Consider the following 24996-nt stretch of genomic DNA (forward strand, 5'->3'; position numbering starts at 1 on the left):
TAATAATAATAATAATAATAATCAGAAGCGTAATAATAATCGTAACTCTTGTCTTTTTGAAAATCGCCTTCTGTTTTATAGACATTATGGTTTAGCATCGCACAGGCCGGGGGGGCGTTGCCGGGGGCGTGGCACTTGTCAAAAATATTTTCACACTTAGCAAAGTTAACCCCACATATGCACGACAACGTAAGGACAGAATCACAGCTCATACGATTCACAGCACTGCGTCGTTTAAAACTCAACAAAAAAACTAAGGAATCAACTGAAATAACAACTGAAAAAACATGCTCCGTGTCGTTTCTTCTTCTTCTGTTTCGCAGCTTCAGGCGGGAGGAGGGCGGGCGGGGGGCAGGCTATTGGCAGTTTGTACATCGCAAAAAAATTGTTGGTTCGGAGACGAGATTTTGCCGCGTGGACTCATCAAAAGACTCAATGGAGAATTTACAAAAAAACAGCAGAGCGTGAAAAAAAAACAAAAATGGGACGGACATTCAAACTTTGTTTCCCGACGTACGCAAAAACAAAACAAATGTGTGCAGTTATGTGGGTTTGAAAGATGAAAGTGCTGCCGTGTGAAATGACGATGACGACGAATCACGAGAACACAAATAAAACGACAATTCCCACAGTACGATAGAGGATGAGGTCAAAATCCTAAAACAGACTTTTTTCAATTCACTACTTTTACCTCAGAATTCTGGCTCGTTTATTTTTAAAACTCATGTTTGGCCCTAATCCTCTTCTAAACGATGGTTACTAAACCCGAACTGTTCCAGTCCTTAATTCACGTCTGAGTTTGACCAAAAGCTAAAACTAAATTTAAAAAAAAAGGGAAAAACTGAGAAAAATTTGGTTCATTCATTAATTTTTTGGGAAAAGTTTTTTTTTAATGTTCTTTTTACGTTAAAACTACATTTTGTCACATGACATTTTTAAGGGAAAAGTGGTGATTTAAGGTGAAAATAAAAATACTTTAGTCGTAAAATGTATATATCATTAAGTGAAATGTGCAAATCTTAATTAAGAATCTGGTGAATGGATGAAACGTACGATCAATTTGTTATTATTCGGAACACGAGTCATTTTCACGTTTGAAAAAAAAACAACTGCTTAAACAGCTTTAATTTGAATTTTTCCGACTTTGCGCATCATCGATGATGTCATCAATCGGCGACGGTTTTCGTTAAATTGGCAACAGTGAGACGTTAAAGGCACAAAGTTTAGAGTCATTAGAGAATATAATAATTATAATAACAATAATAATAATAATAATATATTTAAAGAGTTGACAATAATAAACCAGATTAAAAATCACAGTAGTTCCCTTTTAAAAAAAAACAAACAAAATGGTGACGGTTAATTTATTTGTTTTAAATCGAGCCAAGTCCGACAAATTCAAACGTCTGCAGCATTGTCCGATCGTCTGCTTCTTTCTTAACGTAAAAGAAATCAAACCTGTCAACAAACTGATTTTTAAACAAAATAACATACACGCGATGTTTCACTAAAACGCTAAATCTGTAAATTGTCGCTTTAATCGTTTTTTTTTTCGTTTAACACAAAAAACTAAAAGATGTGGACAATAAACAAAGATGGAGAACAACTTACATCCAGGTCGCCCCCTGGTGGTCGGTCACGGTCTAAGTCGGAAATCCTGCTACCCACAAAACAGTTCGGTTTAATAATTTATTGATACAAAAACAGGTTGAGACGTCGTGATTGGCAGCTGGTACCGACTCCCGATTGGTCGGGAGTAGTGGGGTGCGTTCCATTTGTAGTCGGAACTGGGGAATTTCCGACGAGCTAACGCACCAATCCCAACATTTGATCCCAAGATGGCAGCCATTGTTTTTTTTTGTGACGTATTTTAGTTTCACGATAAAATCATTTGTACGCATCGTACTGTTTTTTTTTTTTTATCGTAGTCATTTTTATTTTTTACGAAGTTCGTGTGCGCCTTGAGATACATTTGCATTTCCGACTTCTAACTGGAACGCTGTGAACTCGGCTGTGAATGCTCCCAGTTCCGACTTCCGATGTAAATGGTACGCAGCGTCGTTGTCCATCTTTATTTACATTCGTGCTGCGTCGCCTGAACTACGTTTATTTGTTTACTTTTACAAAACAGTAAGAAAAATGCGTGGAATGATTCTGTGGAAATAAACGGAAAGAACGCGACAGCAGACAGGAAGTGACGAGGAGGGGGTGGAGTCAGAGTGGATGCTGGTGAAATTGAACTTTAGTCGCCGGTGTTAAGACTGTGTGTGTGTGAGTGTTTCCTCCCTTAAAAAAAGCACGTACAGTGTTTACAAAAAAAAAGTAGTGGCAAACGTACGACTCAGCGTCTCGTAATTTTTTTTTTTCTGTTTCAAATATATATCCTGTTTGTACGAGACGCGAGCGCCAACGTAAAAGCCGACAAACACTGCGACGCTACGACTCCCGCTACGCAAACTTTAATTCTACTTCTGTCACGTGGTACGCGCTCAGACTAAGCCGGTCTGCGCCGAGGCTTTGGCGCAGACCCCGCGGCTGCGTCACGTCTACAGTTTAACCTTCAGTAAAGAGGGAGGGGTCGGAGGAAATGGAGGGAGAAGACGGCGGCGGGAAAATGGCGGCGGCGTGACGAATGGCAGAAGCAAGAGAGGAAGAACACCACCGAGCCCCCGAGGCCTCCGTTCAAACACGCCCTCCGTCCCATCCAGTGGGGAATGTAACGTGAACAGTGTGTGTGTGTGTGTGTTTGTGTGTGTGTTTGTGTGTGTGAAGCGAGCATGTGAGGGGTCGGCGAGCTCCTAGCAGTCCTCGTCCTTGTCGTCCATGACGCCTTTGAGTCGCAGGCGGGCGAAGTCCTCGAAGACGAAGTCGTCGTCCTGGGAGATGCTGCTGTGGACGCAGAAGTCACAAGTGTCACGTTAGCGGCGGCCTGCGAGACGTCAGCGCGGCGACAAACGAGGTTTAACTCACTTTGTGTCGAATTCTATCAAGTTGGTGTCGATGGGCGGGTCCATCTCTGGCACAGCTGGAACACACACACACACATCAGCAAATTTGGCGCCCCATAGCACAAAAACCATGTGACATAAAGTGAAGATTTTGACAAATTTTAGGCATAATTTTGTTCCGAGTGACTTAGGAATTAGGAATTGATCGCAATAAAACTCTAGGAGGAATTTGTTCATAGACCGCACGTGCCAAACTGCCAAAATAGCAGTTTGATCCAAAATGGCTGCCCCTGTTGGGTTTTGACTACAGATACGTTGGCGCCCTCTAGAGCCCAAGCCATTTGACATTAAAGCAAATCAGCATTGAGAGCCCCCCCCCCCCCAAAAAAAAAAAGTTCTGATGCTGTGTCAGAAATGGAGCACAGAGACGCCCCCTGGTGGCAGAACATGAGACATGTGGGCGTGGACTCACCAGACTGTGGGCGGGACAGTGGCAGCTCCACGGGTTTAGGATGCATTAAAATGAAGGGCAGCTCCACCGACACGTCCCTGAAAAACACACACACACACTTGGTGACGTTTACGACAAAAACAGAATCATTTTAGGAAAAAAAAAACACGTATCTGACGCGACTGGATCCACTTCAGTCTACATTGAGTTTAAACCAGGTTAAATCATCAGCTGATCTAGTTTCCATAGAGTCTTTGGTTTAAACCTAATGTAAACAGAAGAGGATCCACTGGTTTAATAATTTACACTTAAACTGGATTAAAATGGGTTTAAACTAGTTTAGATTGGTTAAATATGATGGGGAAACATTAAATGTAAACCAGTTTACATCTTCAAACCAGGTTTATATGGTTTGTCTTAATCTAGGAGAAATACTTTCAAACCAATTTAAACTGGTTTGTGTGTTGTTTAATCCAGATTACAGTCGTATTTTAAGTCTCGTTAAACCAGGCTGTTTGAAATGAGAAGTGAGGCTGTTGTTCACATTTACCTCTCCAACATGCCTCGCAGCAGCCTGGGGGAGGGAGGGAGGGAGGGAGGGAGGGAGGGAGGGGGGCGGACACAGGGGGGAGGAGGGGGAGGGAAACAGGAAGCCAAAAACACAGAGGGAGATGAAATGAAAAGCAGGAGGCAATATGTTGACAACGAACAGTGACGGGCAACAACAGCAGAGTCTGAGGATGAAGCAGAAATCTGAGGCTGAGCTTCACCAGCGTCACCCAGGCCCAGCCCACATTCACGTAGGCCCTGCCCACAGTTTCACTTACGCCAACAAAATAAAAGTCACACTAAAACAAACCCCCGCAGTTTTCAAAATAAAAGCTCCTAGTTTCCATTTTGTCACACTAAAACTCAACCCTGTATTTTTCAGAATAAAGGTCTCTGTTTTAATTTATTTTTAACTATTGTAATAGAAAGTTCACTCTGTTTAAAAATGTTGAGGCTTGTATTTGAATCCAGTGTGTCAGACTGTTTCCTGTTGCCCTGCGCGCGCGCACACACACACACTCACACACACACATTTATAACAGCCAACGACGTTGAATTCGGTGAAGCTCAGCCTCAAACATTTCATCAGCAAAATACAGACAGGAAGTGATGTCAGCAGAGTGGGAGGAGCTTGTGTGTGTTACCCGCCACGTGAGACCACCAGCTTCACTTTGACTCTGTAGGAAACCAGGATTCCCAGAACCTCTTTGTTGGTGACGTCCTTCACACTGAAACACACACACATTCACAGCGCTGTGGGTCATGTGACAGCACCGACACACCTGTGCACACCTGTGTGTGTGTGTGTGTGTGTGTGCTTTACATGGTGGACGAGGCCAGGTTGGTGTCTTCATGTTTGAGTTTTCCGTCCAGAGCGAGTCCTCTCTTCTCTCTGTTCTTGTCGAGCGTCGGGGTCAGAGTGTAAACCTTACAGAAGGTGGAGCTGGACGACACCTGGTCGCTGTGGAGACACACGTGACACGCTGCTGTCAATCACAGAAGCCCCGCCCAGACTGCTTTACACTCATTTAAACGAGTTAAAACACTTAAAAAGCGTCCAGTGTGTAAAAATTAGATAAGGTGTACAGTGTTATTTATCCATTTTTAACTGGTATAAACCAAGTTATTCATATTTAAAACCAGTTTACTTTTATTATAACTATAAAATGTGATTTAATAGAAAAAAAAATCTGTTTAACTGAAATGAACATTTGACACGTTACAGTTTTAAGAGAAAATGTTTTGATTGACGTGTTTGTGTTTATGTTGTTTTTTGTGAGACTCACTCTGCTTCAAGTTGAGCAACTGGACATTTATACTGCGCCGTACTGAAGAGACAGATGTCTGCATACTGACGCACTGCAGACACACACACACCGTTAATAACAGCTAAATCATCTTTTCTATTTCAAGGGAGTAAAGAAAGATAGACAGAAAGAGAGAAAGAAAGAAAGAAAGAAAGAAGGTGAAGGAGAGGAAAGAAGGAAGGAAGGAAGTGGACAGAGACGTACCAGAGATCTTCACTCTCTTCACGGTCTTGGTCGAGTTGTTGGTGACGTGAACGTTGACGCTGATTGGCTCACCATGGTAATACAGCTACACACACACACACACAGTTTTTATGGTCACATGACAAAAACGTGGACTTTCACTTTTGTGTTTATCGATTTTACTTTATTATTTCATCATCTGATTTCAGTTCAGACCCGACTGTGTGTGTGTGTGTGTGTGTGTGTACCTCTTTGTCCAGAGACGCCTCCAGGTGTAGAGATCTGTCTGACATGAGGAAACTGCGAGTCGTCTCCACCATGGGCTGAGGACCAGGTTTCTCTGGAGCGTACTGAACCTTCCTGATCACCAGACGCACCGAGTTCCTGCTCTCACACACACACACACACACACACACACGGTAAGGACACTTGGACACTGACAGAAGCAGCAGAGACTCAGAGACTCAGTCACTCACCTCTTGTGAATCTTCTCTTCTATCGACTTGGCGCAGAAGGCTCTGATCTCAAAGTCGACGCCGCAGGCCTGACGAGGACAAACCATGTTAATGTGAATGGATGTTTTTATTTGAATGTTGATGATGAGCCTCCTGTGTCGATGATGTCATCTGATGTAATGAGGTTTTTACACCAGCAGAGGGCAAACTCCAACCACAGAGATCAAAGTGCAGGAGACAAATCTGAGGCTTCTTCTTCTACTATTGGAATTCCTGAATTATTTGTTTTTTTCTCCCAGATTTTTTGTAAATGAACAAACTTTTGTTTGTTTTTGTTTGTACGGCACAGATCAAAGATGAACAACATCAGCACATTAAAAACTGTGTCAAAGCCACGGCGCCACCTGCTGTCAGGACCGGCACAATGCCGAGCTGCCACTGAGCAATCAATATATCAATGACATTCCTGATGAAGACACGAAAGCCTTGTATTGATTAGTCTTAAGAGTTAGTAAAGGAGACGAGAGAGGTCACATGACGCAGCTGTGTGTGTGTGTGTGTGTGTGTTACCTTCCCAGTGTCCTCTGGGCCTGGCTGTAAAGTGACTGAACAGGGCAGGTTCTGAGGAATCTGAAACAAACAAAACTTTGACGTCACACTTCTTTCTTCACCATCATCACACACACACACACAGACCTTTGACCTTTGCCCTACACTCACCAGTTATTCCATCCTAACTTTATTTGAACAAAAACAGTAAACAAAACAATAATGTGTGTAAAAAAAAAAACACAGAATAACCCTTTAAAACAAGGCCCCATGACCTTTGACCCTGTGTGTGTGTGTTGTTCATAAAGATTTTTTTTTTTAAAATCCCGTCAACATGGCTGAGCTGGGACGAGAGGCAGTGTTTTTAGTCTCCATGGCGACGAGGACAGAGTGTGTGTGTGTGTGTGTTTGTGTGAGAGATCGCTCAGTGATTGATTCATGGAAATAATCTGCAGATTAATCTGTGACAGAGGTCATGAGACCTTGTCTTCACTGCCAAACAGATTAACAGCCGAGGACGACACACACACACACACACACACACACACACACACACACACACACACACACACACACACACACACACACACACACACACACACACACACACACACACACACACACACACACACACACACACACACACACAGGTGATGATGTCATCACGCTGCGACTCACAGTGAAGTAGAACGGGTGAGCATGTTGACCCAGTTTCTTCAGCAGCCGCTCCTGAAGACGACTGTTGGGTTTCTTTTCCTCAGGAACTGGAGGGAAGGCCTGAGACACACACACACACACACACACACACACACTGTTACACAGCAGCAAACATCAGTGTGATAATCAATCAGGAGACAAATGAATGTGTGAGACAGCTGTGTGTGTGTGTGTGTGTGCGTGTGCGACCTGGAAGGTGGAGATGTAAAGATCCTTCCTGAACGACAGACCGAGAACGTCCAGGTCTTCACGCCCGTAACGAAACGCACACGTCAGAGTGACGAAGACTGAGGAAGAGGAAGAGGAGGAAGGGGAGGGTCATGATCACAGACACTTCCTGTCAGTTACATCTTCCCTTTTTTTTTTATTTCACTGACATTCATTTTATTTTAACTGAAATGTATTATTATTATTATTAATAATAATAATAATAATAATAATAATCTCTTAAATATCACATTATTAGCAGTGATGGACGCTCTGACCACAGGAGGGCACCGCCATCTTACCTTTCCTGTCCTTCAGATACTCGGGGTCGACAAGGATCACGCCGTCTGTCATGACAAGAAGACAAGAGGCGCGTCAACTCGAGACCCCGCCCACACTTCAGGTGACGATCCTCGCCACTAGGGGGCGGGCTCTTCTGTTTATATCAGTGGATTCCACTGCAGTAAAGTGCCAACATCAGCAATTTTTCTATTATGTTACTTTGATATTTAGGACACCCGATATATCGCAATTGCTTTGGAAGCGTTACCGTTAGCTGGAATTTTCCGATTTCAAGCTCCTATTTTATTACGATATTTTGAAACTACATATTTGACACTTCTACATATATATCGCTATTTTTAGAAACCCGATGTCTATATAAATCGCAATATTTTGAAATATTTCTGTACATCGCGATATTTCACAACTACATTCTAAATTATTTTGAAACTTTATATTTGTGTCAAATATAAAGTTTCCAATGTACGACATCGAAGATATAGTTTGATAGAAGTCATTTTTGGGGCTATCCGAAAGCCAATATCGACGATACCGATATTGTGCCGATAATATCATCAAATGAACTCACCAACTGGATCCACATGGTCCAGGTGATCCACAAAGTCTCTCTTTCCCAGGTAAACTGTGACCTGCACGGGGAGAAGAATGATTATTATGATGATGAGTCAGTTTTTGCTGCTGAAAAAAGACAAAAGAGGAAGTGACTCACTTTACAGTTGGGGCTTGACTTCTTGAAAACTCTGCAAAGTTTGGAAACAGGAAGAAGAAGAAGTTCAGTTTTTTGAAATAAACAAATAAATAAATAAATCGCCGTCACATAAGAACAGAGAATATTAGGTGAAATCATTTGAGGAAACGTGTCGGTGTCAGAGACGACGTAAAGACGCCTATTCCGACACGGGCAGGAAACCACGGCGACAGAAACACTGGGGATGTTCGGGCAGGACAGTGGGTTAAGTTTGTGTGTGTGTGTGTGTGTGTGTGTGTGTGTGCGCGTGATCGTGCGGATAGGGACGTACATTTCATCACTTGTGCAAACACACATCAAGTTCACTCACTAAACACTTGCTGCTGCTGCCACCTTGTGGTATAAACGTGGGTTTTTCCCCGATGTGGGCGGGGCTGCAGACAAAGGAATGCAGTGGAGGTCAAACTGAACTTGACGTTTAAATAAGTTCACGCGTGTGAATATGTCACGTCTGCCTGCATCGTTGATTGACAGAAAACGCGGCGGCTTCTTTCGTTCCTCCGTGTTTTCATGTAAGAATACGGCAGCGGAGATTAAAGTGTGTGTGTGTGTGTGTGTGTGTGTGCACACGCCCTGAGTCTACATCAGTATTTGTGTTTGGATCGTTGTCTGTTTGCCTTTCTGATAAACTGCGACCACACGGTTTCATACAGCCGCCAGGATCGTGAAGCCACGCCCCCCCCCCACCCCCCTGCAGAGCCACAATGATGTCAAACCTGATTCAAAACAAATGATTTAATAATGAGATTAATTATCCTGCAACAATGAGCCAACAATAAATGAACCATTATTTATCCTGAACGCAGGTCCCTGAACACACCATCATCAGGGGAAAATAATTATTCAGCCACTTAGTCAAAGATTTACCGAATATAATCTAGTCTATGATATGTGAATTAGTTTTTGTTCCACTGTTAGACAGGAAACTGACTGTTTCTCTCTCACATCAAATCCCATAGAGAAAATCAGTGGTTTATGCTCGCGGAGACACAGGAGCTGCTGGTCTACTGCTGCCTCATTTCTTAGTTTGTGTCACTGAGGTGAATCTGAACAAAGATTTTAAATGCTGAACTGACTAAATTAGATATTTAAACTTAGTGATGGAGGCGGCAGTGGATCAACAACTCCTCTGTGCTGTGATGTTAAAATCACTGATTTTCTCTATGGACTTTGGTGTGGGAGAGTGAGCGGTTCACAAACTTCAGTTTCCTGTTGGAAAAGTCAAACAGTGAGATAAAGACGTGACAGTGGCTCAGGTCGGAAATAATCCCACGTCTGTTATGACAACACTTTAATCCCCCGCTCCTTTCAGATGTCAAATAAAGTGGACCCACGTCGACCCGGGTCAGACAGGGTTTGGGGTTTGGACCGCCGCAGCTCGACTTGACAGCTGTCACAAAAACCACAAACCAAAACGAGGAAACGTGACCACTTCCTGGTCGCGGCGGCACACAAACAGGAAGTAACTGAGTGCAGTTTTTGTCCTCCTGACATTTAAAGCACTTCAGAGAAAAACATAAGGCGAGAGGCGTTCGGGGTAAACAAGTCAGCGAGAGTGGCGGCGGCGGCGGTAGCAGGGTGGAGACACGCGGCCTTGTTCACGCTCGGCTGCTCGCTTCTAAAACTCTCCAGTCGCGATGGATGAAAAACCTGCGGGGACCAAAGTGTGGTCCTCCTGTGAGCAGAGTCTGCGTCATGTCACGTTCAAGTCTGGACACGAAACACACAGATCTTTAACTTCATTAAAGACGTTAATTAGAGAGAGAGAGAGTGAGTTGTTTATCTCTGAATTAACCCTTTCATCTTTCATTCATTCACTCACTTGCTTGCTTTTCAGGTGATTTGATTTGCTGCAGTTTGAGGAGTTTTCAGTTCAAATGTATTTATTTTCGTTGTTCTTTCAAAATAAAGTATGTTTTTATGTTAGCTTTCATTTTAGTAGTTAGTCCTACAAAATAAAATGCCCATTTTGATGTTATCTTTTCTTTTAGTCATTATTCTTTCAAAATAAAGTACGTTTTTATGTGAGCTTTCATTTTAGTAGGTATTCCTACAAAATAAAGTACATGTTTTTATGTTAGCTTTCATTTAATTAGTCATTCCTTCAAAATAAAGTACATGGTTTTACGTTATCTTTGGTTTTTGGTGTTACTCCTACAAAATAAAGTACACACTAGTCTTATCAGAGGAAGACTACAGTCAGACGACTCTGTGACTAATAATAATAATAATATTATAAACATGTGCTAAATTGGCTTCAAAGCTGAAAACAGTCAGATGGTTATAATTAAGTGATTATGGGTTGATTTGATTCAGTTTTCTCCAAACAAACAAAAAATCAAAACATCCTCAAAACAGTCAACAGCTTCTTTGTCTGTGGTCAACATCAGTTTAGTTGTTTGTTTGCTGATGAAAAATGGAGACAAACAAACAAACAAACAAACAAACAGGAGCTGAAAGTTTCCATGAGACGATGCCTTCACTGACCTTTACCAGCGTTCAGTGTCTGAACTTCCCTGTTCTGTAACTGCTGCTTACAGAACTGAAACACGTGTGTGTTGGTGGACAGAGGTCAAAGGTCAGAGGTCAGAGGTCTCAGTCTCTTGATAAAGACATTGATCAGGTTTGATTGAAGACTGCTGTAAAACGCCATCATGGTGGACACTTCTAAATCAGTCCATATCAATAATTATCACAATAAATGTCAGACGAGATATAGATATATATATATATATATATATATATATATATATACACTGTATATATATACACATATATATACTGTATATATATACATATACACACACACACATATATATATATTGTTTTGTCAGTTAAGCAATCTCTCAACTAACTTCCTGTCCAGTGTTGTCATAAAACCTCTGTTCACATCTTCTCACTGTTAGACAGTTTGTAAACCGCTCACTCTCCCACACCAAAGCCCATAGAGAAAATCAGTGATTTAAGCTCACAGCACACAGGAGTTGTTGATCCACTGCTGCCTCCTCGACTAAGTTCAAATGTCTTATTTTGTAAAATTCTGTACTTGAAACCCTTGTTCAGATTCACCTCAGTGACACAGAATGACCACACGAGGCAGCAGTAGACCAGCGGCTCCTGTTTCCCCGCCAGCTAAAATCACTGATTTTCTCTATGGGGTTTGGTGTGGGAGAGTGAGTGGTTTACAAACTTCAGTTTCCTGTTGGAAAAGTCTGTCTAACAGTGAGATAAAGATGTAAACATGTTCTTACGACATCGTAGACTTGAACTGACGTAGATTTTATTTGTTGAGTCTTTTTACAAAGTGGCTTAAAACATTTTATTCCCCCTCTCACATAGAGAGCAGTCAGCGCTGACGGTGTTTAAAATCCCTGAATACAAGCCCACTTCAAAAAACAACAACCCACAAACAAACCCTGAACTATCCCTTTAATGTTCCAAACCACCAGGAAACACAGAGACAACCTTCACACCACACCTGTTTCCTAACAGGAAGTAACCAGGAGGTTGCCCGTGGGCGGGGACAGGAAGTTTGAGACAGAAATGGAAAGTCAACGTCTTTCGATGTTTAATAAAAAAAAAAACACTGGAGACACAAACTTCACTCCATCATATAAAAAAAATAAAAAAAGTCTCGATTTTACACAAATTCAGGTGAAAAAAACAAACAAACATAAAAACAAAGCACGACTGTCTTTGTTTCCGCGACATGTAAACAACCTCAGATTAAACGCAGAGTCAGCACTTTAACCCCCCCGAGTCAGCAGATTATTCAAAACACTGTGCAGGAGAGAGAAACACAAAGCACGTCCTATAAGAACTGATATCTTTTATTGGTTATTGATCAATCTATTCATTCTATAAGGATTAAACACACACGAGCGTCACTTCGTCAAATTTTTTGGTTTTTTTTTTCCACGAGAGGAAAACATCTTAAAAAGTTGTCAAATCTGAGAGCGGTCAGTTATTGTTAGTTCAGCTGATACTGATAATCTGCACAGATTAATGCACTGAAAACTTATTATTCATCCACTATTTTATGTATAAAAAATGACTTTTTCTTTTTCCTGTTTAGATGTGAAATCAACAGCACATTAATCAATAAGTTTCAAACCTGCCGACACTTATACATAATGTGCTTTAAATTTATTAAATCTTATAAAAAGTGGACCTTTTTTTAATTATCTCATTGTTTCGGTTCTCATATTGCTCTGTTATATTGTCAATATTGCCTATCTTTATAAAGCTCTGGAAGGTGCTGCTTCATAAATAAAGTTAATTCTCATTCTATTTCTCGTTACCTGCACTAACATGATTCTGATTCTGTCCGCTTGCTCAGTTGGAATTAGTAATGTTGCATCTTCTTCTCTTTCTGTTCTGCTTCTGTTGTTGTTGCTGATGCTAACCCTTTTTTTGTTGAAATTATCTTACGATGTAGAATAAGGCGAGTGATAACATTTTGTTATCTCTCATAATCTATATATTAATCATTTAAATCTTGGTCTTGATTTTTAACCATTTAGTTGTCAAATGTAATTCGAGCTAAGTTGACGCTTCCTCTGCCTATCAACATCATTATTATAATTACAACAGTAATTACTCAGTCACAGATGGAGAACATGCACGACTCGCACATGAGAACATAATCATACTCATTATAAGGCTGAAAACAGGCTACACGGGAACCAGGCTAAACCCACACCAAACTAAACTCCATTGGAGAAAACGTCAATTTAATAAGCTCCTGTGACGCCAGCGGGTATTTAACACATGTCTGAATCTCTGATGGAACTTTTTAAGTCCTTCTTTAAATCGGCTTCCTTGCCGTTCACCAAGCACCGCTTTAAATCAATTAAATTTCAGGTTTATCAATAGGTTTTCCGCTGGTCGATACCGCCCACCGCGGCCGTATTTTGGTGGTAAATCATCGTGGGAATCCGTGTGAACATCACAACAACACTGCGTTAAATGCACCGTATGTACAGTGGCAGTGTGTGGAACAGATTAAATAACAATGAAAAATAATAATCTGATAAAAACGTGTGAAATCAGCTGCAGCGGTGACATGTTGAAAAGTGACAGATTAGTAAGCAGCAGCGTCCAGTCCGCTTAGCTAACCCCACCCTGCTCTGCTAACTTGGCCTCCCCCGAAGACGAGGTCATCGCCCCGGGGAGAATGGACCGCCGACCGCGGTGAAGCTGACTCATGCGTGGGTCATGTTTTCACCAAGCACTGACTAATGTCTGCAGCGCAGCCCGAGAAATGCTGCCGCCGCCCGAGTCACCGGAGGCTCGGCTAACGCTGGCGAAGTGCGTGAGCTCCGTGGCTAACTAGCGTTAGCTGCAGCCTTGTGAGCTCCTACCTGGTGCCCGCCTTGTCCCCCATCTCCTCGGCAGGCGGACGGCAGCAGGATCCCGACACACGCAGCCCGGACTCGGTGAAGACTGGAAAATGAGCGTTAGTTCGGACAGCTCCGCTCACCAACACCGACACCGTCCATCCACCGCCACACAGACAGCTAACTAGTTAGTATGCTAATTTAATTTAGCGCCGCCTCGATCCTCTGGCTTCCGCAAAGGCAGGATGTGTGTGTGTGTGTGTGTGTGTGTGTGTGTGCGCGCGCGTCGTTGCGCAATAGTGTTCGCCAACATGAAAACATGAAGCGTCGAGATGAACGTTAAAGAAAAACAATTTGATTCATCATCATAAAAAGACGAGAGAGGAACAAGGAGAGGAGTGAGAAAAGGAGACAAGGAGAAGAGGTGACAGGGAGAGGAAGATTGAGGAAAGGAGACAAGGAGTGAGGCCATGAATGATGGATTGAGGAAAGGAGACAAGGAGGGGGGGAGGAGAGGAGAGGCCATGAGAGGAAAGGAAAGGAGACAAGGAGAGGAGCAGGTTTCCATCTATCAAGCACACAACAATAGTTTATCAGTATTTAAAAGAGTTTATTTATTATTTACAGCTCACAGTCAGAGTCGTGTTGACTTCCCGTTAAATCCGTACGATGTAGGAGTCCGAGTGTGTGACGTATCGGACCCAACGCTGCGACGGTCCCGGCTGGACGGGCGACAGGCGGAGGAAGCGGATCTGTAGCCCGGTGGCCGTGACCTTTGGCAGCTCAAAGGTCAGACCGACCGGACCGACCTCCAACATGGACGCCGAGCTGAGGCCGGGGACCTCCAGCTGGATCAAAAACAAACAAAAACAACAAATACAAGACTTCAGAGGAAAAGATGGAAGAAACACAACTGGCCCATGGTTAAGCCCCGCCCTCTAACGCAGACGAGCCAATCACAGCATCAGGAGCGTCACTTTTCTGTAGATTCAATTTTTATTTGGTTTCACCAAATACAAGAGAGTCAAGATCGAGACACTTTTCCCCTTATATTGTGACAGTTTTCCCCTTATATCGAGACACTTTTCCTCTTATATTGTGACAGTTTTCCCCTTATATCGAGACACTTTTCCTCTTATATCGTGACAGTTTTCCCCTTATATCGAGACACTTTTCCTCTTATATTGTGACAGTTTTCCCCTTATATCGAGACACTTTTCCTCTTATATTGTGACAGTTTTCCCCTTATATCGAGACACTTTTCCTCTTATATTGTGACAGTTTTCCCCTTATATCGAGACACTTTTCCTCTTATATCGTGACAGTTTTCCCCTTATATCGAGACACTTTTCCCCTTATATTGTGACAGTTTTCCCCTTATATCGAGACACTTTTCCTCTTATATCGTGACAGTTTTCCCCTTATATCGAGACAGTTTTCCCCTTATATCGAGATAGTTTTCCCCTTATATCGAGGCAGTTTTCTCCCCAACCAACTTACCGAATGTGTTTGGGCTGGTGTGTGTGTGTGTGTGTGTGTGTGTGTGTTGACCTTGAACACAGCGGACAGTTGTGTCCCTCCTGTGCAGCGGGGAACAGTCCACACCACAGACCTGCTCTGAGGCTTCAGCTCACAGCTCTGCTCCGGGCTGCTGAGCTCCTGTGACAAACTGACACACACACGGACACACACACACACACACACGGACACACACGGACACACACAGACAGACACACACAGGTGTCAGCACTGCGTTCATGTCCAAACGTCTGTTTTGCATGTTCACACTCTTCGTCGTCATCATCATCATCAGGACAAAGAGTCTAGTGAGCGTGAGCAGGAAGTCGCCACAGAGATAACGTGTGGATTTTCTTTCATAATAACTGAAAAACGTTTGTCTTTAGACGTTTCTGTCGACTCTTTTCTCCTTTAAATGGAAACGATGTCGTCAAACGTCTTTGTTTCGGTCCTCAAACCAAAGTGGCTTCAGTTTGAATGATTTTTCTTTGACATACACATGAATATACTTTGACAGGTTCTTCTTCCCATGTCTTTTGAGTTTTTATTTATTTGTTTTCTTTTGTTTAACGTCATCACTCTGGTTTAACGGCGATGTTTGGTTTCGTCAGCACGTTTCATTTGCATGAGTTTTCAATAACAAAGCAGCAAAAACACGTCTCTGACGCTTCCTGCTTTGTTAAAAAAAACATTTGACTGTGAGCGTCTCACCTCACACAGCCTTTAGGAACAGGAACAGAGACGGACACGTTGATGGCGGCGCTGCAGAGACACATCATCATCATCATCATCATCATCATGTATTAACCCTCCATGTTCATTACTGTGATTAAAAACCTCCTCTGACTAACCCTAACCCAGGAAAATCAGTGAGTCACCACTTCACCACATTTGAGAGATTAAAAAAGTGTGTGTGTGTGTGTGTGAGAGCTGACCTCTTTGGAGGAAGATCACAGCGGAGCTTCAAGTAGATCAGCAGTCTGCAGAAGAAGAAAAAGAAGAGCAGCACACCTTCAAACTGACCTTTAATGACCTTTAATGACCTACAGACTCTTCTTTACCTTCCTCCGTTGTCTCGCTCGATGGTCGGGAAGAGACGGAAAGGAGGAGGCGTGGGCAGGTCGTCACTCAGCTGGTACTGCATCACCGTTTGCTGCAAACCCACGAGAACAAGTTTTATTTATGAACCACTCTGTCGTCAGAGAGTTAAGGTCTTTTTTTTAACGTGTTGTTACATGACGTCACATCTGACTGTGCTGTGAGCGCCCCCTGCTGCTGAGAACCAGCAGAGAGTTTTTAGCCACTTAATAAAGGATCTTAAGTCTACGACGTCTTAAGAACACGTTCACGTCTTTATCTCACTGTGAGACAGACTTTTCCACAGGAAACTGAAGTTTGTAAACCACTCACTCTCCCACACCAAACCTCACAGAGAAAACCACTGATTTTAGCTGCAGGGACACAGGAGCTGCTGGTCCACTGCTGCCTCGTGTGGTCACTTTGTGTCACTGACGTGAATCTGAACAAAGGATTTTAAACGCCAAAGTGACAAAATCAGACATTAGAACTTAGTGATGGAGGCAGCAGTGGATCAACAACTCCTTTGTGTGTGATGTTAAAATCCCACAAATTTTCTCTATGGGCTTTGGTGTGGGAGAGTGAGCGGTTAACTAACTTCAGTTTCCTGTTAAAAAAGTGTGTCTCACAGATATCGTCGACATATACTGACGTAGATTCTATGTGCTGAGTCTCAGCCTCCAGATATAATAACACTAATAATAATAATACTGATTCTAATACCTCTCCCTGACTCGGACAGAGCCGCAGGATTCGGTGGTTGTCAAACTCGTCCAGTCTCACCGCCTGATGGAAGCTGCACTCGTCAACGCGCACCGCCGCCCCGTAACCTGAACAACAAAACATCACAGTTATGACTCAGTGTCTCACTTTAGCTGCCAGCAATTAAGACAATTAACATGAACAAAGGAGTCAACGAGTGAACGGAAGACAAACGCTTTTAGAACTTGAAATCAAACGACATGTCACGTGAAATCAATTTTATGGGGGCTGCATGTGGCCCACGGACCGCGGGTTTGTAACCTGTGTGTGTGTGTGTGTGTGTGTGTGTGTACCTCTGAGCTGTGACTTGCCGATGCTGAACTCTTCATTCAGACCGATTCTCATCTCTGTTTCAAGAAAAAAAAGGATTGTTATTTATTGAACAGGGACAAAGCAGTTTAACTTAGTTCCAGGACAGAGCGTGAAGCTGGTGTTTAGAGCAGCTGCTAATTTACAACTCCACTCTTTTACACACACTTTTACTGTATGTAAAACACATGATAAAAAGCTGCAAACAAACACGGACATTTGGCTAAAATCAAAGTCAAACTCATTTGCCTTGAATCCCAGTAAATGCAGAGTTTGCAGCGAAATGAAGTAACCTCGCAAATTTCAAGTTCCCCTAACTGGATGTTAGGGGAACTGCTGCTCTGCTGCTGCTGCTCTGCTGCTGCTGCTCTGCTGCTGCTGCTCTGCTGCTGCTGCTCTGCTGCTGCTGCTCTGCTGCTGCTGCTGCTCTGCTGCTGCTGCTCTGCTGCTGCTGCTCTGATGCTGCTGCTGCTCTGCTTCTGCTGCTGCTGCTGCTGCTGCTGCTGCTCTGCTGCTGCTGCTGCTTCTGTTTTTATGAGCGCAATCATCATCATCATAAAACATTTGTGTCTTTTCGATACATTAGGAAATAGTCACAGTGACCGAAAGTCTGAAAAACGTAAAGTTTGTTTCCTCCACACCAAACCTCATAGAGAAAATCAGTGATTTTAGCTCGCGGAGACACAGGAGCTGCTGGTCTACTGCTGCCTCGTGTGGTCACTTCGTGTCACTGAGTTAAATCTGAACAAAGGATTTTTAACGCTAAATTCACTAAAATAAGACCTTTGAACTCAGTGATGGAGGCAGCAGTGGATCAACAACTCCTGTGTGTGTGATGTTAAAATCACTGATTTTCTCTATGGGCTTTGGTGTGGGAGAGTGAGTGGTTTACAAACTTCAGTTTCCTGTTAGAAAAGTCCGTCTCAGTGAGATAAAGAGGTGAAATAAAGAATGATATGAGCTCATAACGTCCACCCTAACTTTACTTGACTGGCCCCCGACTGACCAGATGAGACCAAACCTCATAGAGAAACTCAGTGATTTTATCACACACACACACACACAGGAGTTGTTTGGTGTGGGAGAGTGAGTGGTTTGTGAGATAGAGACGTGAAACATGTTCTTAAGACATCGTAGATTTGATGTTTGTGTTACTGACAGAAAAACACAGATTAGTGTAGTGAAGTGGAGGCGACCTCACCTGAGCAGCTCGGCATGTAGCACTTGACTCTGATCTCTCCCTCCACGTCTGCCTTCATCACGACACCCTGAGGGAGGAGGAGGAGGAGACTCGTCAGTAACATGTGAACACATGTGACCTTCGTCATCATCATCATCACTCACGTTAGAGCCGATGACGACCGACAGCCTCTCGATCACGTCCACAAATATCTGACTCTTTCCTCCCTGCAGAGAAACACATGTGTGAGTGAGTGAAGTGGTGATGTTTGAGTGAAGTGGTGAATAAACCAGACTTTTATTCAGTTGTTGTTTTTTCCTCAAACACAAAGTTCATGATTCAAAAATTCACCAAAGAAAATGTTCACAGGATTCCTGAGGAGGAAGAGAAGAGAAGAAGAGGAGGAAGAGGGGGAGGAAGAAGAGGATGACCTGCTCTCTGCTGGACTGGATTGGTCTGGTCGCAGCAGAACTTGGAGCCACTTTACTTTGCTGTGTCTCTGCTCCAAACTACGACAAACAACAACAAGACAACAAGACAACATGTCAACAACAACAAAACCAGCGCAGGCTCTGTCACTAAACATGTGACTGTGTGAGTGTGAGGTTTACTGTGCAGTGTATGAACTCTCTCAGTTCTGTGTGACCTCTGTGTGACCTGTGTGTGACCTCTGTGTGACCTCTGTGTGACTAACCAGGCCGACGTTGCTCAGGTCGAACAGACTGAAGGGTTTGGAGGAAACAGCTTCAGTCTGGATGAAGTTCTTCAGGACGTCAGAGGACGTCGTCTGGACGTAACCGTAGTCCTGAGACACACACACACACACACACAGCAATCATTGTTTCTGTGTAAATATTTCTGTCACAGGGGGGCGCTGTGATGAGGAGGTCACTCACCACGACCTCGTCCAGCAGCTCGTAGATGAGAGCAAAGTTCATCTGCACCGACTTCTCCGACAGAGAGCCGCAGTAATCTTTCACCAGAGCAGCCAGTCTGAGGACACACACACACATACACACACACACACACAATAACCATCACTTCCCTTCACCTTAAACCCAGTTCTACCCCTAAAACCAGGTCTTAACCCTGACCAAGCCCTTTAAAGACGTGAGGAGTTCTAGGAGTCCACACTAGTTCTTCGCTCGTTTCTCCACTCGAAAACAAACCTGTTGAGGAACTCGATGATGGTGAAGGGGGAGGAGTCTTGCGTCGTCGTGGCGACCCAGTACAGTCCTCCCTGCCTGATGTGGACATAGTGAAGATCTTTGTGACTCTGCAAAACCACACAGGAATTATGTTAATAATGTTGCATTCAAGGTCCACTACTTCCTGTCAGGTTCGGTCCTTGAACGGCAAAGTCACAGGCCACTTCCCCAATATTCCCATGGTCGCCGTGACAACGCCTTTTTGAATCCGGGAGACCTTTTAGTAACTTTTCATCTTTGAGGTGTCCAGCAAAAATTGACTAAGTGTTTTTTTCTGATTTTTTTTTCAATTGTCGTCCAACACACTGTTTCGCTAAATAATGTATGAGCTGCTACGAAATTTAAGTTTCGACTGACAACACACAGCGACACAGGGGGGTTACCATGACAACTGGAGGCTGGTCTCCAGGCAGCGCCGTGACCTTCTCGTAGAAAACGCTGACGACATCACTTCCTGCTTCTCCGCGGACTAATGGTCGGTGTTAAGAACATTTAAACAACAGTTCCTTAACTTAACAGAGTAATAACGATAATAACAGTAGCAGTAGTAATAGTTTTTGAACTGTGGGGAAAACAAGGATACAGTCTTTATAGATGAGGTGATCGCCCTTCGACGACAAGATGAAGAGCTGAGAGATCATCCTCCTCCTCCTCCTGCTGAGCCAAACACAAAATAATCCATTTACTGAACGTTGGAAAACAAATACAAGTCGTGATCATCACTGTGACACAGTAGCTCCCCCTGATGGCTTTCAGTGGCATCGTTTTAAAATACCTATAAAAGGCACCTTTAACATGTATGTAAAAATCCATCCAGGTTGGACCAAACCCCACTCAATATTCTGCCAATTTAAGGATATTTTTATTCGTACACAAGCCCTTCTGACTAAAGTCTGTTTTCAGCATCCGTGTGTAACATTGCGCAGATTATTTATTATGTATGCATCATGTACACATATATAATACATATGTAATGCACTGCACTGTTTGCCTTTTATTTACAAACACTACCGTGTTCACTCCACTCTTCTGTGAACAGAAAGTAGCAGTTGAACCAACTGAACCAGAGACGAAGTCGGCCAGTTACAAGACTAAACTAAACACATTTCAAATGTGATGTTTCCTTTTGTCCTCCGCCGAATTTCTCAGAAAACCTACACGAGTCAGAAAAAGCCCTTTTTGTTGTTTTAACGCGCACATATGGTGTTTAAACATGACGACGTCTGTTCAATTGAGTGGAATTGGAAGCAGGTTTGGATTTGAACAGTGAGCGAGTAACACAGCGGAGCAACCACATAATGCCAGGTTCGGTTTCACTTACCTGAAGCAGACTCTCAACAAACACCAGCTGATTTGTTCAAAATAATGTATTTCTCGAATTTATTGTAAATAATCCATGGAAATCAAGTGACAGGTGACGGTGCTGTAGCTAGCGGAGGCCGGAAACTAACGCCCACATGTTAAAATAAACGGGACTGCGCCGAAACATGTCTACATACAACTCTGTTTATGTTACTTTAAAGACATTAAAGACACGAAAGACACTTTCATTTGTGTTGCCTCATATATCTGACGGTTCCCGGATCAGCCGACAGACCAGTGTTTACAATCCGGGTCAGCACACAATGATTAGACGCACAGCGCCACCTAGTGTACGGGCGGTTAATCTCCATGAGTCATAATAATCGAAATGAGTCAAATAAATGCCACAATTTCGGATTGTTGTATATAATTGTGTCTGTTTACGTTCAAGGAAGTCTATTGTACAATTTTAGGACGTGTTTTGTTTCGGTTTAGTCATTTTTGTCACATTTAGCCTGCAGTTGAGACATCCAGGCAGCAGGCGGCAGCACAGGCGGGGAACTCAAACGGAAACGGCTCATGTCAGCGGATTAGCACCGCGCTAGCACCAGGATTAGCATCAGTCTCTGTTCCGCACAGTTCAACATGAAGTAAGTGAACCCCTTTAATAAACGATAATGTTTATATTCCAGGTTTTTAATCGATCGAGTGTTTTTAGAAAAGTAGAAAACCATAAAGTGTCTTTAATCGGAATAGAGATGGAAATACTATTGTCCCCATTCAGAATTGACTCTCTGTCCTCCAACAAGTCCAGACAATAACAGGATATACAGTGCATAATTTGGGCTGCAACTAACGATTATTTTATTGATTAATCGGGTACGTAAAAGGTCAGGTCAAAAGAGATTCAGTTTCAATGATTACGTTGTTTATGTGAAGCAAAGAAACCAGAAAATATTCACGTTTAAGAAGCTGAAAAATAACAGAAATCTGTTTTGAACTATTCTATTGTTTTTAACTCCCAACCCAATTTATTGATGATCTAAATAGTTGACGTTGATCTACGAATAATCCAATAATCGAATAATTGTTGCAGCTCTGTGCGAGGTCAGATATAAAGATGATGTTATATGATCAGTGTATCATTGAACGTATTGATAACAGCGTGAACTCTGTGGTGTTTTTCAGTCCGCTGACGAAGGTGAAGCTGATCAACGAGCTCAACGAGCGCGAGGCTGACCTCGGGGTCAAGGATTCCGTTTCCTGGCACAGTGTGTACAAAGACAGCGCCTGGGTCTTTGTTGGTGAGAGACGACCACGTTTTCCATTCATTTATCTCCTCAATTGGTCCATAAAATGTCAGGGAATGTAGAAAAGTTGGACACAATGTTCTCAGAATGTCTTGTTTTTGTCATATGAAGCAAAGAAAGCAGGAAATATTCACATTTTGAAGTGGACAGAGACGCTTCCTTGCTTCCCGTTTGTGACGTCTGTCTCCCTGTCTCCACAGGTGGATTTCCATACGAGCTGACAGAAGGCGACATCATCTGCGTCTTCTCTCAGTACGTACATACACACACCTCTGGGACAGACGGACGAATGTCCTCCATCCGTGTCAAAGCTGTGATAAATAATAACAAAATAAAATAATAGAATAGAATGAGAAGCTTACTCCACAGTTTAGTCCATGAAACATTTTATGCCCATTTTTTAAACATACGCACAGAAATCTTAAGTAAAAGTTTGGGGACCCAAAAAACCCCCCGTGACCCATCAGTAGGTCCAAACCCAGACTTTGGGAACCACTGCTTTGCTTTTTGAGCAGCCCGTCACCTCACCACAGTAACTCACGCTAGATTTCACCTCTTGCCCTAACAGGTACGGCGAGATCGTGAACATCAACCTGGTGCGAGACAAGAAGACGGGAAAGTCCAAGGGTTTCTGCTTCATCTGCTACGAGGACCAGAGGAGCACAGTCCTCGCTGTGGACAACTTCAACGGCATCAAGGTGAGGCAGCGCTGTCAGCACACGCACACTTACCTGTATGACATCATCAACGCGCAACACGCCTGGTTCACCAGCAGTCCACTTGGCGTTTGTGGATCGCGTCATGTTTTTTCTTGACCAAAATAATCGCGATTTACACTTATATCACATAGAGGTGGGGGGATTGGTTATTGTTTGGTGACTAAATCTCAATATTGTATTGTGACTAAATGTCATGATATTGTATTGTGACGTGATATCGTGATAATATCATCGTGAATAAATATCGTGATATTGTATCATGACTAAATATCATGATAATATCGTCTCGTGGCGTTACCTTTTAGTTGCGAATAAAAATAATTCAGTTCTGACATGACTGAAAAGATGCAGCTCCACTTGTGGCACTGCGACAAATCATTAGTGTTATATGTCGGAGAATTAAACAGCATTTTCACATCACTCACGTGGAATGTTAGCGATTTTCCTCCGGTCATTATCGTATTATTCCAATCTTGGTAATTCTCTGCCATCGAGTTATTGCGAGTTTTTATTGCAACGTGTGATACAATCGCATTTTGTAACAAAGCGTTTTTTTTGTTTGTTTTTTTAAATCGGTTTCTCTGACTTTTGTTTTGGATTCAGATCAAAGGTCGGACCATCCGCGTGGACCACGTCAAAGACTATCGTCCTCCGAAAGACTACGAGGACATTGACGACGTGACCAAGCGCCTGAGGGAGGAGGGCTGTGCACCGAAAGCCTCCAAGTCTCCGTCGTCTCCCTCAGAGGACGATGAGCAGCTCAACGTTCCAGTGAAGAAGCTGAAGAAAGGTGAGGACATCTGTGATTTTGAATCTAGTGGATGGAGGCAGCAGTGGATCGGCAGCTCCTGTGTCCCTGGGAGCTAAAATCACTGACTTTCTCAATGGGGTTTGGTGTGAGAGAGTGAGTGGTTTACAAACTTCCGTTTCTTGTTACTTGAGCCTTTTTTATTTGATAAAATCAACACCAGGACAAGTCTACGATGTCCTGGTGACGTGAACATATTCACGTCTTTATCTCACTGTGAGACAGACTTCTCCAACAGGAAACTGAAGTTTGTAAACCACTCACTCTCACAAACCAAACCCCATAGAGAAAATGAGTGATTTTAACATCACAGCACACAGGAGTTGTTGATCCACTGCTGCCTCCATCACTGGTTGGAGGTGGTTTACAAACTTCAGGTGCTCACCAAATTGTCCCTTTAATGTCTCCTGTTTTTCTGTTTCAGAAAAAAAAGAAAAGAAAAAAAAGAAGAAAGACAAGAAAGAGAAGAAGAAGAAAGAGAAGGAGAGGGGGAGACAAGCGTCTTCCTCCTCCTCTGCATCACCTCCTCCTCCTTCTCCCCCCGTCAGAGTCAAAGAGGAAAAAGAGGACAGTGCCTATGACAAGTACAACCAGAGGGGGGCGCCACCGGGAGGACAACAGAACGGACAGAGAGCAGCAGAGGAGAGGCGAGAAGAGGATAGGAGAAGACATCACGAACGAGAGGGAGACAGACAAAGAGAGACTGACAGAGACAAACGAGAGGTGGACAGAGAGGACAGGAGGAGAGACGTGGACAGAGAGGACAGGCGAAGAGACGTGGACAGGAGGAGAGACGTGGACAGGCGAAGAGACGTGGACAGAGAGGACAGGAGGAGAGACGTGGACAGAGAGGACGAGAGGAGAAGAGAGACAGAGCGGGACAGAGAGGACAGGAAGAGAGACGGAGACGACGGACGAAGAGACAGGCAGCGATAGAAGACGCAGGCATGAGTTTTTTGTTTTTTTCCATATTAAACTTTTTCCTTTTCTGAATTAAAATTTCTATGGCAACTTATTGTAACGTGTTAATTATACTGGAAATTTTAT

The 24996-nt window shown here is 43.2% G+C and overlaps 3 protein-coding genes across 6 annotated transcripts; 1 reads left to right on the forward strand and 2 right to left on the reverse strand.

Moving 5' to 3' along the window:
* Positions 1–2512: 2512 nt before the first annotated feature.
* Positions 2513–13951, reverse strand: arrb2a (arrestin, beta 2a). Of its 2 annotated transcripts, XM_058626554.1 has the most exons (17): positions 13781–13951; positions 8379–8409; positions 8238–8298; positions 7669–7713; positions 7349–7446; positions 7121–7219; positions 6464–6523; positions 5915–5982; positions 5687–5822; positions 5460–5544; positions 5235–5307; positions 4772–4909; positions 4593–4676; positions 3950–3973; positions 3421–3497; positions 2971–3025; positions 2513–2889 (listed from the first exon to the last, which is right to left on the reverse strand). In XM_058626554.1, the coding sequence occupies exons 1-17, from the start codon at positions 13801–13803 to the stop codon at positions 2799–2801; spliced, it is 1248 nt and encodes a 415-aa protein (XP_058482537.1). In that variant the 5' UTR covers positions 13804–13951; the 3' UTR covers positions 2513–2798. The 2 variants fall into 2 exon arrangements, with proteins under 2 accessions (XP_058482537.1, XP_058482538.1); XM_058626555.1 differs by lacking the exon at positions 3950–3973.
* A 159-nt stretch (positions 13952–14110) lies between these two features.
* ap4m1 (adaptor related protein complex 4 subunit mu 1) lies at positions 14111–21417 on the reverse strand. Of its 3 annotated transcripts, none has more exons than XM_058626551.1 (16): positions 21132–21416; positions 20394–20464; positions 20194–20279; positions 19772–19878; positions 19499–19595; positions 19297–19407; positions 19034–19111; positions 18767–18829; positions 18624–18690; positions 17407–17460; positions 17075–17181; positions 16336–16427; positions 16210–16254; positions 15986–16036; positions 15308–15425; positions 14111–14604 (listed from the first exon to the last, which is right to left on the reverse strand). In XM_058626551.1, the coding sequence occupies exons 2-16, from the start codon at positions 20449–20451 to the stop codon at positions 14413–14415; spliced, it is 1326 nt and encodes a 441-aa protein (XP_058482534.1). In that variant the 5' UTR covers positions 20452–20464; positions 21132–21416; the 3' UTR covers positions 14111–14412. The 3 variants fall into 3 exon arrangements, with proteins under 3 accessions (XP_058482534.1, XP_058482533.1, XP_058482535.1); XM_058626550.1 differs by having other exon boundaries at positions 20394–20467; XM_058626552.1 differs by lacking the exon at positions 15986–16036 and having other exon boundaries at positions 20394–20467; positions 21132–21417.
* Positions 21418–21608: 191 nt separating this feature from the next.
* On the forward strand, positions 21609–24964 carry rbmx2 (RNA binding motif protein X-linked 2). Its single transcript, XM_058626556.1, has 6 exons — positions 21609–21762; positions 22301–22416; positions 22623–22674; positions 22991–23120; positions 23745–23931; positions 24374–24964. Exons 1-6 carry the CDS (start codon positions 21758–21760, stop codon positions 24883–24885), a joined length of 1002 nt encoding a protein of 333 aa, XP_058482539.1. The 5' UTR covers positions 21609–21757; the 3' UTR covers positions 24886–24964.
* The last annotated feature ends 32 nt before the right edge of the window (positions 24965–24996 follow it).

Source organism: Solea solea, chromosome 4 (assembly GCF_958295425.1).
Source record: "Solea solea chromosome 4, fSolSol10.1, whole genome shotgun sequence".
Taxonomy (NCBI): Eukaryota; Metazoa; Chordata; class Actinopteri; order Pleuronectiformes; family Soleidae; genus Solea; species Solea solea.